The 14,159-nt window shown below is 50.6% G+C and overlaps 1 protein-coding gene across 8 annotated transcripts in view; it reads left to right on the top strand.

Moving 5' to 3' along the window:
* Nucleotides 1-13,439, top strand: part of MTSS2 (MTSS I-BAR domain containing 2) — a 57,627-nt gene extending 44,188 nt beyond the window's left edge. For 3 of the 8 annotated variants that reach the window (XM_028739451.2, XM_028739450.2, XM_028739456.2), the window contains 9 exons: nucleotides 608-765; nucleotides 1,810-1,917; nucleotides 2,741-2,838; nucleotides 3,780-3,906; nucleotides 5,345-5,419; nucleotides 5,896-5,961; nucleotides 7,210-7,386; nucleotides 8,374-8,539; nucleotides 8,856-13,439. In XM_028739451.2, coding sequence (XP_028595284.2) covers nucleotides 608-765; nucleotides 1,810-1,917; nucleotides 2,741-2,838; nucleotides 3,780-3,906; nucleotides 5,345-5,419; nucleotides 5,896-5,961; nucleotides 7,210-7,386; nucleotides 8,374-8,539; nucleotides 8,856-9,619 — 1,739 coding nt within the window. In that variant the 3' untranslated portion in view covers nucleotides 9,620-13,439. The remainder of the gene's footprint in view (nucleotides 1-607; nucleotides 766-1,809; nucleotides 1,918-2,740; nucleotides 2,839-3,779; nucleotides 3,907-5,344; nucleotides 5,420-5,895; nucleotides 5,962-7,209; nucleotides 7,387-8,373; nucleotides 8,540-8,855) is intronic. The other 5 variants (XM_028739454.2, XM_028739453.2, XM_028739455.2 and 2 more) reach the window with 4 other exon arrangements.
* Nucleotides 13,440-14,159: the final 720 nt, after the last annotated feature.

The following is a 14,159-nucleotide window of genomic DNA, read 5'->3' as shown; positions in this document are numbered from 1 at the left end:
TTCAAAAATAGCTTGTAGATTGAACAAAAAATAGCCCCTCATAGTGTTTGGCAAACCAACTTGGATGTGTTTCTTCACAACCCTCTGAGTATTTTAAACATCTCTCGTACAGGTCAGAGTACTCACAAAATGGTTGCTTTTGGTTCTTGGGAGCTATTCAGTAAGTCTGGATACGGGTGCATTATGCTATAATCAAACCGGTTTAAACAGAATTTAATTTTGTGTCTGAACAATGGAAGATGAGGAATTGCCATTTATTGAGGACACGACAGGCTCTTTGATAGAAATCTGTGACACCAGGTTGGAGTCTGCTCTATGCCCTGGTAGTGTTTATTCAGCAGAGACCACCAGTCACTGAAGATATCGGGAGACATCACTTGCAGCAGTAAAATCTAGGAAGGTTTGCTTGTTTCTAGACTGGCATTTTCCCTACCTAGAGGACCTCTCTGTGCTCCAGTTTAGGTTACCCAGTTTCACCATAGTCAGGAAATATACAGATGTGAGGCGCCACATCTGTTCAGGGGCTACCTCCAGAGCTTTGAGGCTGGACCTGGGGGCTGGTGGGTGAAGAGGAGGTGATGTCTCTGTCTCCCTGTCCTTCTTTCAGGTAAAGGGGACCTGCAGCCTCAACTGGACAATGCACTCCAAGATGTCAATGACATGTACCTTCTTTTGGAAGAAACGGAGAAACAGGCTGTCCGCAAGGCACTCATTGAGGAGCGAGGGCGGTTCTGCACCTTCATCGCTTATTTGCAACCTGTGGTGGTAGGTGCCCCCCACCCCTACCTTACCCAATATTCAGCTGCCCACATTTGTTTCATGGGTTGAGTAAACTGAGAAAACAAGTCCCTTACTTATAATGTATTTTAATTTGCAGACAACATTCTGGCAGCCACCCCTCCCCCTCCCATAGTGACATTATACATCTGGGGTATTGGTAGGTACTTAAAATATTTGGTGCACTGGCCCATTGGAGAAAAATGTGCCTCAATTTTGTATGTGGTGATTTATGCATATAGATGCAAATTTAGGCAACTTGCAGAGAAAAACAAACTCCGGCTCCTCCTGGACTTACTCTGAGCTATGGGGTGTCAACAGGGTTGGATTGCACCCAACACTGTCTGTCACACACCTGCACACACCTCTGCTCCCACCTGAAGCAATGCTTTAAAAGGTCTTACCCCGTTCATATGGCTAATCTACATCCTGTCTTTCTCCATTCCTTCCCAAGGCTTCAGCCCTTTGCATGGGAGCCAGTCCTCTTGTGGATTTAGGTGGACTTGCCAAGTTAAGGTTAAGGAGGCTGTGTGCACCAATAGTCTGTGAGACTTTGGGCGAGCCCTTCCCTTGAGATGCTGTTGATTTATTTATTGCATTTATATCTCGCCTTTTCCTCCAAGGAGCTCAAGGTTGTGTATGTGGTTCTTGATGACTACATATTAGATCAGCCTTCCTCAACCTGGTGCCTTCTAGTTATTTTGGACTACAACTCCCATCAGCCCCAGAGGTGGACTGTGCTTCTGGTAGTATCGCCCAGACTGAACTGCTAAGTTGCCTTTGGCTCTTCATCCATACTTCTATCTCCAAGGCTAGGGAACCATATGGATGGGCCCTGCCCAGGTTAACCCACATAACCTTCATCAGACTGAACCAGTACTTGCAAAGGGTCCATTTGTGATGCAAGGATACTTATCATAGAATCGGAAGGGACCACAAGGGCCATCTAGTCCAGCCCCCTGCAATGCAGGAATATTGTCTTTCTCCAGAACACGGCAAATGCCCGATTCTCTCCTCTTGTCTCTTTTGCAGAATGGAGAGATCACCATGCTGGGAGAGATCACCCACCTGCAGGGCATCATTGACGACCTGGTGGTCCTGACAGCTGACCCCCACAAATTGCCATCAGCCAGTGAACAGGTGGGAGAGCCAAAAGGATGCAGTGCTGTGGAGGTTTTAGAAAAGGATGTGTAGCTATGTGGAGGTTATTTGGATTTATATACCAAATCTGTATGTGATTCTTCAAGTCAAATTCTCAGAGTGGCTTCCAGTACAAAAGATAAAACATTAACAATTTAAAAGCGACAATAATGAGAACACAGTAGCAGCTTCACTAAATCAGAACAAACCCTAGAAGGCCCTTGATTAAATTCTCAGTTAATTTATTGCATCATGCAGTTTGGGAAATATGGAACTAGTCCAGCCCACGCTCCAGCTTTCAGAATTTAATTGTGACAGGTGCCCAGATAGCCCAGCATCGAACTTCTAGCAGTGGCAGAGTCTCTAAGTGAAACCAGGGAGGAGGTAATCCGAAAGGAAGGAATTGGAAAATACTTCCTAGGTTCAAAATACCTTTATATAATGGAAACTAATTATTCCTTCACACCCACAGTGATGGATACAGGAGCTTATCCAAACCCAGTAATGACTTATTGGCCTTATGTGCAAACATATGTCTTTTGAGAATTAAACAAAGAACAGAAGTGCAGGCTTATAAGGTGGAATTGAAGGGGTTAGATGGACCAGTGGTCTCGAGGCAGCTAAAGGTGGTCTTAATGGGGCATTGTCAGAATGTGTACCTGCCTGTGTGGGATTGTTGAGTGGCCACTGGTGACATGTCCTCCTTTTCTGAGAAAGCAGAGTAACCCCCTGGACTCTGCTCTAATTGGGAGGACAAATGAGACACAATTGGAAGGTTTTGTACGTGTCACGGAGCTACCTTTTAATGCCAAATATTTTGCAGGTGATCAAAGATTTGAAGGGCTCTGATTATAGCTGGTCTTACCAGACCCCGCCGTCCTCTCCCAGCAGCTCTGGGTCCCGCAAATCCAGCATGTGCAGGTAGGTGTGTTTGGCGCAGCTGGAGGAATCTCCCAGCTGAAGGGCATGACTGCCAAGGGGAGCATAGCAGGACCTGCCTTTCTCTAAGTGGGCCTCTCGCCACTCGTATGATCCCACGGAGATAGCGAGTGAAGTGCTTTAATTCTTGAGCGACTCTTTTCTTTTTTTAATAGTGCTTTTTGTGGTACTTTGTTAAAAAAAATCCCAAGTTCAAATAACTAATGCAAACCTCTCCCCATCACTGGGAAGAGAAACTAGCAATTCAAAGCTCTGTTGACCAACAGTCCCCTAGTTTAGATCAACAGGAAGCAATGGAGTCAGTCACCTGAACTTGCAACGGAGGCATGTTTAAAGGCACAGGAGCCCTGAGGTGCTTTAAGCACATGTCGCCTGCTCATGCTGCAACTGTGTCTCGGGCTCCCCCAGGAAACTCTGGCATGCCATGTGGACTAAGAAGTGGGGGAACATGGCACTTCCAGAGCAGTGGGCCTAGTGCAGAAACACCCTGGGATTGTGTGTGTATATTTGTGTGTGTGTGTGTGTGTGTGTGTGTGTGTGATCATTGTCAGGCCCTCAGCACCACTGCTGTCTCCTAGCTGGGAGAGAAGAATGTGTCACTTTCCCCCATATGCTCCTTTCCTGTCTGTAATGCCACTTAATTCCTCACAGTTTGTGTGGGTTGGACTGGTGTGTTTTTTTTAATAAATGAAAACAAAACACTCTCTTCCTTCCTTTGCACCCCCTGCTATTCTCACTCCTACCCCATCAATGCGCTTTGATGATGCGCTTTGTCTCTCCTGCGCGCCTTGTCCTGCCCCCCTCCTGCCCGCCATGCCGTCTCATCCTGCCACCCTTTAGCGGCACTAGCAGTGCTCAGGGTGGCCCCCGTGGCTCACGGGTTCTCAAACATACTCACCAACTTCCATATGTCGCTACCGCAGCCTGGCACAGCCCGTCAATGCCAACACCCGCCTGTCCAGCGTCTCATCGCATGACTCTGGCTTCATCTCCCAGGACGCCATGTTCTCCAAGCCACCTTCGCCAATGCCCTCGGACCTCACCAGTCAGGTAAGCTCAGCGGGGCAGCCGCCAAAGGCCACAGAATGAAAAGGGGAAGCCCTGGGCAAACATGGCAGCTATCAACACTCTTCTTGCTGTTACTCTGCTGCAGGCAGGCCCAATCCGGTTGTGCATGCACAGCCTCTTAGGGGAAGTCAAGGGTGCTGGTGGCCACAGGACAGGTGACAGACCCCTTAAATGAGCCGCCATCCCCCACCCCCTCCAGTTTAATCAGATTAAACTGGCCTCAGTCCTTCCTTTTTATAAACCAGGCTGGTTGACTATTTAGGTGGGGTAAGTTCCCAGCACTACATGGGCTGTGCAATGGATGGGTGTGCCAGTCCCCATTTTAGCTGGTTCCAGGTGAGATGTTGACAGCCACATCTCCTTTTTGCTTGGGAAGGGAGTAGACTCAGAAATCTCTGTGAGGAAAAGAAGCTTGCTTCTCTCCTTGGCTACCCGGTGGTTGCGGAGCCCCAGGAACTAACAGCCTCAGCTCTCCAGGGGTGATGAAGAACTCCTACATAGGTGTCAAGGCCGTTCCAGTGCGAATTAAGAGCCCAGAACATCTGGAGGGCTCCAGACCTGTGAAGGTGGCACTAAAGCATGGATTTCTGAATCCCACAGCCGTGGAGGGTTACAGCCATTCAAAGGTTCTCATGTCCCCATTTCTTTTAAGTGTAAAGAGCCAGCAGCTCTTTCTCTGGGGCTTCTGCAACAGTTGGTCCAGAGGGATTTTATCCAAGACTTGCAGAGCGAAGGTTTATCAAGCTGCCCTGAGCTGAGGGTGGCTCCAAGAAAAGCAAGTTAAGATATTTGTGAATAATGTTGTGTTTTTGTAAAGTGTCTCATGGAGGTGCAAGCAGAATGTCTGGCCTGCGGGCAGGAAGAGGGCAGCTGCCGAGTGCACCTGTGAGGAAGGTGCAGGAAGTTTGGGACGTCCCTCTGGCCTCCTGTGTGCCTTGTTTCCACACCCTGGGCGAGAGGAGGCTTTCCCCTCCTGCCTCTCTGCTTCCTGCAGCTGGCCCTTTCCTGTTGCCCTTGCAGAGGGAGGAGGCCTTCCTTCCCTCGGCTCCTTCCTCATCGCTTCCCCTGCTGAAGAGTTATTGCAGAGGGCCTGGAAGTGCCTGTGCAAAATCCATGTGAGGCCCCTCATGGGCTTCCCGTGAGCGTGTGTGGCTCCTCTGGTGCTTGCACTGCCTGCTGTGATCTAACACCTGGCTCTTAAGTGTCAAGGCTGGCTGCCCTGCGCTTGCATCTGCCTCCTCGGGTCTCTTTCTCTCTCTCTCTCTCTCTCTCTCTCTCTCTCTATCTCTATCTCTATCTCTATCTCTATCTCTCTGCCTGCTGCTTTCCCTCCACCAGCTGCTTAACCAGGTCTCTTCTCTCCCTTCTCTCCCATATGTCTGTTTTGCTCCTGCTGACCTTTGGACTTTGGGCATGGCAGAAGTCCTCCAGCTCCGCATCGTCCGAGGCCTCTGAAACCTGCCAGTCTGTTAGCGAATGCAACTCCCCGACCTCGGTCAGTTCTAGCTCTGCCCCCGGGGCATGGTCAGGCGGCCGGAAGGTGACGCGCAAATCGGCAACATCCTTCCCACCCACCCACCAACCCACCCACCCATCACACACCCAGGATCCTGGGATACGCACCCCACCCAGTGGCTGATGCACTGCAGGGCTTTAGCATGTCACAAACCTTTGGGGAAATGGACACCTCCTCCTGCTCCTCTGGTTGCCGTCTCCCTCTCTTCTTCTTCCTCCACCATTTCTGTTCCCAGTCCCACCTTGTTGGCTGGCTTTTGGCTCTTGGCTTTTTGATGGTTGTTGTTTTTTTGGTCCTGGCTTGATGATTCCGGTGTGATTCTGGCTTCCTCTGCAGCTCTGCCCAGCCGGTTGCCACGGGCCGCCCCCTTCCCACCCCCTGCAGGTTGGCTGGGTGTGCAGCGGTCATGCGTGTGCTCTGGGTTCTCTTCACCGTGGTTTCTTACTGTGTTTCAGTGGAAACCCCTGAATGTAGCTCATGTGGCCAGGACTGAAGGAAGCTCCAGAAGAAGCCTTAGCCTGGTGTGTATATTGTGGTGTGTCCGTTTCCGAGATCTTGACCAGGGGAGTCAGCTGCTCCAGAGCTGGAACAGGAGCCTTCTGTGGCTCTGTTGGCTCTGGAAACATGTAGCTCCAAGCCTAATCTTCCAGCAGCAGCCTAGGGATTCAATGGAAAGCAATGGAGGTGATGCTGCAGAGGTCACTCAGGAGCAAGAGCCTCTGCTCTGCACAAGTTCCATTCTGTTTGGGGGTTTTTCTGCATCATTTAATATGCTCAGTGGTTGAACCCAGCCAGGCTCCCACTCTAGCATTTTTAGGTGCAGGTAGCAAAGGCTCCCATGTGGCCCCAGATCAAACCCATCAGGCTGTCTGAAGCAGTCGTTCTTTCCTCTTGCACACTGGCATTGTGAGCACATCAAAGTGCTCTGGAAACAGGAAGTGCTGCTTCCTTCTTCCTGAACACAGGAAGCCTGCATCAGGACAGCTTTGGGATGGCAGAATATGAACTATTTCCCCTCAGCTGACCCACCTGCCCCCCCCAAGTCTCTGCAATGTCCCTGTGCTGCCATCTCTCTATGAGTTGGGGCAGGAACTGCTTCCCATAAACAAACACCATGTAGGGTTTGGTGTGAGTGGAGTGAAGTGGTGTGGGGGGGCTGAGAACAGCCCCTGCCTGGAAGTCCTTCCATTCTCAGATCAGCCATGAGCTCACTGAGTGCTTTTAGACAGCAGTCTGCCTTTCAGGACCACTGTATGGATTGTGCAGAACTGAATGTGCTGTGTTTTGAACACTCAGTATTTATATAGCACTTTCTGTAAGAGGGAAGATTCATTCACCTGACTTTTTCCAGAAAATTCCAGTGGGATGGGGGACACATATTGTTGGAGGTATCACGACTGTCAGCTGCTTCAAGCTCTTGGGGAAGCAGCCCACGCTTTTAAAAGGAAGCAGGCACCCTCCTGTCCTGGCACCTCCACCTTTCCTGTCTTTGTTGAAACCCTTTTTAAGCCAAGAGGGGATTTCTCCGTCACCAGCCCAACAGAGCAAAATGGTGGCAAAGCCATTTTGTGATTGCCACAACCCCTGCTCTTTGCCCTGGGGTGGCCCTTTTGCCAATTCCTCTCTCCCCACCCCCTTGCCCAATCCCTCTCCATCCAGTCTCATCTCCCATTTCTGCCCTATTCCATACCCACCTGACTTTGCACTGCTGTGCCCGATGTTGGGGCCCCAGCTGTGCCGTCCTACCCATCTCCTCTTGGATTTTGCAGGATTGGTCCAAGGCTAGCCTCTATGAACAGCCGGTGGCAAGCACACTGCAGCGAAGGAAGGACCGCGTAGAGCATCTCCGTGAAGCTGAGCTGGGCTCCACCAGCCTGGTATACCCAGGAATCAGCTTGGAGGAAGGCTCCAGGCCCCGCATGTCCCCGGCCTCCATTGCTGCCAAGGTATAGCCAGCTTCAGTGTCAAAATGGGAGACCGGGGGGACAGGAACTTGGAAGAGGTTTGGTACCCTGGTGATGGAGCACTTATTTGTCCCAAACCTTAGCTAGGAGAGAGGAAACTCCCTGGAGGAGAAGACCTGGGCCTCCTCTGCATGTCTTGTTCCAGAAGGAGATTTACCCAAATAGCAACTGGCATTCTTGAGCTGAGAGCAGAAGGGAATTTCAGGGCAGCAGAGGAAGTTCTCTCTGAGAAGTGTTTTGCAGTTGATGAGTTTTGCTCATATGCATTGTGAAAAACTGCCACCCCCAGCATGCCATTGCATGCCAGCAGCTTCCTGTGTAGCCCTTTGCCCTGATGGGGCTGTGGAGCCCTGGAGGAATTGAATGATGCATGTCTGTTGCTTATCCTTCCTATGTTTGGTGAGGGACCTGCTTGAGTGACCCTGGCAGACGTGATGCCTACCCTCACCAGCTGCTGTATGTGAGTCACTGGGGAATAGTCATGGGAGGGCTGGCCACTGCCTTTAGGTGCGCCTTTCATCCTCCCACTTCCACCTTGCCTCTGCCCCACAAAGCCCCCTCACTTCAGCCCCCCCCCCCCAGTACACACAAAAGAAATGGGAATTCTTTGCACATCCTGTCTTGAGCAGAGCTACAATGATGAGGGGCTCATGGGGTGCATGTGGAATTGGGGCACGCATGTTAGCCTGGGAGAGGTCCAGGCTAACTACCCTCATGGCACAAGCTGCCTGCCTGCTGCAGGTGTTGTGTTCATGGCCAACATAGTTTGGGGAATGAGATAACTTGATCATTCTCCTATCTCCCCATCTCCCCTTGCTTTCCATTAATGTTTTCTGACCTTTGGGTGTAGGTGGCCTGGCCCAGGCACACACATGGTGTCATCTCCTACAGCTCAGGGTGCCATTTGCTTTGAGACCAGCTCATCACACCTCTCACTCCCCACCCCACCCCATTTTGTTTCTTCATCAGCATGGGGAGGAGGTGTCCCCAGCCGCAAGTGACCTGGCCATGGTGCTGACCAGAGGCCTGAGTCTTGAGCACCAGAAGAGTAGCCGGGACTCCCTGCAGTACTCCAGTGGCTACAGCACACAAACCACAACTCCTTCCTGCTCTGAGGACACCATCCCCTCACAAGGTATCTCTGCCAGTGGGCTTCTTGGCACCCAGGGAAGGGGTGGGGTGGCGTTTTACTTAATGTGGTTGCCCAGTTTAACGATAAATATTATATTTATCTATATCTTGCCTCCCCCCCCCCACCCATGGGATTCAAGGCAGCTTACAACTAAAATAGACACAGGTTATATATATTAAAAGAATCAAAATATATACGTATGAAAGATCTCATATAGTGGAGAGTGTTGTGCATGGGGTGTAGCAGTGGCTGCTTGGCTGTGCTGCACCTGCCAGCTGAGAAAGCTGACGCTCACCCTGTCCATCTGTCGCCTCCACAGGCTCAGATTACGACTGCTATTCCGTGAACGGCGACATGGAAGGGGAGAGCCAGAGCGAATTCGACAAATCCTCGACTATCCCTCGCAACAGCAACATCGCCCAGAATTACCGGCGCATGATCCAGACCAAGCGGCCTGCTTCTACTGCTGGCCTGCCCACCGGCACTGCCCTGCCCACCGGCACCACACCAGGGGTGGCCACCATCCGCCGCACACCTTCCACCAAGCCCACGGTACGCCGAACCCTCTCCAACGCCGGCCCCATTCCCATCAGACCCCCCATCGTCCCTGTCAAGACACCAACAGTGCCTGACTCCCCTGGGTACACCGGCCCCACCCGGGTGGGCAGCGAGGAATGTGTGTTCTACACTGACGATGCCTCACCAAGCGCCATGGACTTTGCCAAAGCCTCGCCCAAGAGGCTGAGCCTGCCAAACACCGCCTGGGGCAGCAACGTGATGGAGATCTCTGTGTACGCCGGGAAGCACCTCTCCACCGAGGAGGAGGAGCAGCAGCTGGCAGCCAACCGGCACAGCCTGGTGGAGAAGATTGGGGAGCTGGTAGCCAGTGCCCATGCCCTTGGCGAGGGCCAGTTTCCCTTCCCCACGGGGGTCTCTGCCCTCGGTCCCGGGGAAGAGACACCCACTCCTCCCCCGGCGGCCTCCAGCGACCCTCCGGCGGAAGACATGCTGGTGGCCATCCGGCGTGGGGTGCGCCTTCGCAGGACCATCACCAATGACAGGTCGGCGCCCCGGTTTTTGTGATGGACTCTTCCCCAGCGCCTGCTCAGTGCCCACCCGGTGGCTGGAGAGCAACCAGAGTCAGGACTAAACCAGGGGAAATGGAAGAGAAGTAAACAAACCACAAAAGGCAAAGCCACTTTATGGAAATCGTGTCAGAGTCTAGATATAAAGGAGACTAATCTATATGCCTTTGCTAACAAACCTGCACAGGCACAGCCTGGCACTGAACTGGTTTTGGAGCCTCTTTTATACACATTGTTTTTCCATCTGCTGCCCTGCCCAGGTTTCCTTTCCCCTCCTGCACCTTCCTTCATCCTGGCCTGCAGAGAGACCGGTTGCTGCTGCTGCCGCCACAAGGAGGGAGGCCATTCCCTTGCTCCATGATTGTCAGGGAGGAGTGAAAACCTGAACTGGATCTAGCAACTACAGTGTTCTTAGTATAAACTACACACACCCCCCGACACACTTGCACATGGCAAAGAAATGGAGGCTGCCGTTCCTAGAGAGCACCCACCTCCTCCGGACAAAAAAATGCACTGTTAGTCCTGTGCTGAATCCTTCCTTCACAGCTCTCTGTCTGTCTGTCTGTCTGTCTGTCTGTCTTTCCAGTTATTTTCTGTTTGCCATCTGTTTGTATCAGCTACTTCAAGAAAGACTTTACAAGCAGCAGTTAACACCCCCGTGAACAATCCCGGAAGCCTCTCGTGTTCCCAGGTGGATCCCAAATGTGCAGCTGGAGGAGAGGGTGCAAGGGGCAGGGAGCGGACAACCTGCAGGCATGTCACCAGGCAGGAGGGCCCAATCCCCCCCAACAAGAGGCTGAATCACCGCCACAGACTTATTGGCCTCTGTTTCCTCCATGGCTCTACTGGGAGCAGAGTGGGCAGGTTGGTAATATTCAGGAAGAGGATTGCACTCTCGTCCGAAGTGGGCTAGGAGCTCTGTAATCTGAGAGGCCGAGGGTTGGGCTGCTGTTGACCGGCCCTCAGTGCCACTTCAGGACCGGGCTTGAACCTTTTGGTAAGAGCAGTGGCCATGGTTCTCCCTTGAAGGTGGGTGGGAGGGAGCAGAATTGGCAGTGATGGAAAGGTGAAGGTGGACAGCTGTTGCTCTGGAATAGCTGTAGCTAAGTGGATATAGGGGCAAAAGAAGCCTTTTTGTGGATGGTAGTGGAGGACTTTGGTAATTGAGGGCCTTAGAGGGTTTTGAAAGCAGGGTGTGTGCAAAGACCAAGGGTGTCTGCTCTTGAATTCTCCTACAACCATCTGGCAAGGCCAAAGGTTGTCAAACTGATGCTCACAGGTTCTGGTGTCACTGGAAAGGCTGTAGCGGAGTGGTAGAGCACCTGCTTGGCATGCAGAAGGTCCCAGGTTCAACTGTTGGCATCTCCAGATAAGAATAGGAAAGATTTTTGTTGTGGGAGGCTGCTGCCAAGCAGTGTTAGGCAAGGCTGAGTTAGGTGGAGTGCTGGGTCTGGGGCAGTGTCCTCTGCCTTTTCCAATGTGAGCCTGTTTTGGCCAGGTATGGGTATGGTTATGACTAAACCTGTGAGTGTGTGGCAGGGTGCCTCTTCTAACAGCATCAAAAGGGGCCCCATTTTGTCAATATTGGGTGGATAGTTTGAAAGGGGTAAAAAGTATCTGCAGAGAGGGAAATAGCTGAACCAACCCTCTTGGTTGGTTCGTTTACCTTTGGCGATGTTGCTGCTGCTTAGCCAGATCTGATGTACAGTCAACCACATCCCATTCATGGTACAATTCCCCGATTCACCCTGACCTGCTCATGAAATTAAGAGTCCACTGCTGTAATTTAATATATAAAAAAAGTGCCCCAGCAGAAAGTGAGGAAAGAATTGCCACAAGCAGGCTTTAAAAATGGGGGCAGAGGGGATTTACAGAAACAGACCAGCTCCTTTGTTCTGGTTTTGGCCTCCAGATCTATAACCAAATGAATATTCAGCACAGCTTCTTCCTTTGTGCTTGGAACTGAAGGAGCATGAGTTGGATTGCAGCTCCCAGCCAGAAGCTCCAGCTTGGGCCATGCAGCTGCTGTAAGAATACCCACATTTCTCAGTTTTAGGCCAGGGGTGGAGAACTTTTCACCTTCCAATGTTATTAAGACTCCCATCAATGCTGACCATGGGCTAGGCCGGTTTCTGGGCCTGATGGGAGTTAAGAGTTCAGCAGGGCTGGAGTTTAGGGCATGCAAGCCAGGTAGTCAGAAGGAATATAAATACAAATTGTGCCTATCACCTTTTTAAGCTGTTTTGCTTGCTTCCACCTGCCCCCCAAATTTGGAACATACCTGCCTATTCTGCCCCACAGAAACAACTTAAGGGTTTGGATAAATTCATTGAGCTTATTTATATTAGTTATGTAATGCAACTGTTTTAACAACTACTTATACCCAGATCTGGAGAGTGCAAGAGACTTGGATCTACCTTCTGCTCACCCTGATATTGTCCCAGATAGTCTAGAAATCGGCTGTGTTGGCAGATGGAAAGTGATGTTGGGAAAGGGGACAGTCTTGAAAGAAAGAGAAAGTGATGGGGAAAGTCAGTGGCTGGGAATTAAGGTGGTCTAAGGTGAGGGGGAAAGAGGGAGAGGCCTTTCCCTGTGCTTGACTAGGAAGGAATCAGAGAATTGTAGAGTTGGAAGGAATCATGAGGGTCATCTACTCCAACCCTTTGCAATGCAGAAATCTTTTGTCCAACATGGGGCCTGGCCCTGGGTTAAGAGTCTCATGCTTTACAGATCAAGCTTCCTCAACAAATGAGGGTCCATTAAACGGCCCCTGCTGCATTGCCTCCACCTTTTGTGTTTGTTGGGCTCAAGAATGAGCATGTCTTGCTTTTCTGTCCTGGGACTGTCGAGTATCCAAGGATCACTGAACAGCACAGATGTAGCACAGATGGGGTGGCTAAAGTGGGGGAGGCAGAGCCCATGTTAGACGTTAGGGGGCTTCCTTTGTCTTTGGATTGGCCAGGCATTCGAGTACAGAGCTTACCCATGCAAAGAAAAAAATAAAAGATGGGCTTGTGACAATTATTTCAAGAGAGATGCCACCACGTTTCTCATAGCAAGGTGGTCAACAACCCTTTCTACAGTAGAGAGAGAGCACAGCTGTGGACAGCGTTGAGTGTTGTGTGGTGAGGCACGAGCAAAGCACAGCGGTGGTGAAAACACGAGGTGGCCATAGCAGCCAACTCAAGGCCCCTTGCAAGGGCTGGGGAGCCTAGAAGCCTGTGAGAAAGCACAACTGCACCTGCTCCCTCTTGCTGGATCCTCCCCGTCTCCCCATCCTTAGCCCCTGCAAGGCACAGCAGGGCCTGGTGTTGTCGTTGTTGTACATAGAGCCACAGCAGTCCCCTCCACCCTCCCCACAGCCCAGACGTCTTATGTGCGCTTGCGTGGGTGTCACGTTGTAGCCTCCTTAACTCTTATACTGTCGTAGTAATAACAGTTTAGTTTCTAACCAACCAACCTTCCTGTGGGTGCCCCCCTCCTCCCTGTCATGGCCAGAAATGACAACAGTGACAATGCGTGAGAAATGTTTGCATTTTGCTTTTTATTTTTATTTTTGTACAGAGGAAAAAACCCTTTAAAATGTCTCTCTCAACTGATGTTAACTATTCTGGTGCTGTTAACTTGTTCTTTTTTCTAATTTATTTTCCCTACCCCCCCCCCCCTTTTGCTAGCAGCCCTGGCCTTACCCACCCACCCTCTTTCATTCTTAAAGTTAATTATCCTCTCCCTTCTCCCTTCATTTAAAATAGTCACTGCTACAAGTAACGAATGCACTGTGAAGATTCCAGTATTAATAAAAGTTGTACTGTAATTAACGCAAATTGGTTCCTCCCACCCCATCCCACCCATTCTTACTCTCCTACGCACAAAGCAGTTGTTTCTTCAGGCCAGGCACACAACATCCACAGGTGGTTTTCCTACCTGTAACCCTCCTGGAATCACAACACAAATGCTAACACACCTTTGTCCCAGCCATTCCAATTCTGAATTTATGGTTACAGAAATGGAAAGGTAAGTGTATTTTTAAAAAACAAAGCACCAGCTTCTATAGTTCTGACCTAGTAGGGGTTCTTGGGTCTTAAGGTGTATTTCAGACGAGCATAAGAGCCTGCTGGATTGTAGCAAAGGCCCATCCCGCTCTGGCAGAGACAAACCAGATGCCTGTAGGAAACTCAAAAGAAGAGCACAATAGAAACAACTCATGTGATTCCCAGCAACTGGTATTCAGAAGCACACTGCCTACAACATTGGAGGTAGCAATCAATAGCTGCGTCTCTCTGTATCTTCTCAAATGGAAAGCAATAAGCATGTGGTGGTCTTTTTTTAGCCTTCTGGGGCCTTTCTTTTTCTAATGCTGTTGCTCTAAAGCCCCAGCCCCTGGACTAGGAGAAAGGAGCTGGGCGTTGCTGATTTCAGTGCCAGCCAGTGCATCAATCCCCAACCCTCTTCTCACAGCTATTTGCATAATTCCAACACCTTGTAGCAAGAAACTAGCATTTCCATGCCCATAGAATCTAAAGAGCTGCATAGTATCC

The sequence above is a fragment of the Podarcis muralis genome, chromosome 7, assembly GCF_964188315.1.
Source record: "Podarcis muralis chromosome 7, rPodMur119.hap1.1, whole genome shotgun sequence".
Lineage (NCBI taxonomy): Eukaryota > Metazoa > Chordata > Lepidosauria > Squamata > Lacertidae > Podarcis > Podarcis muralis.
Note: the sequence above shows the minus strand (reverse complement) of the source record. Positions and strands in the feature narration are given on the sequence as shown.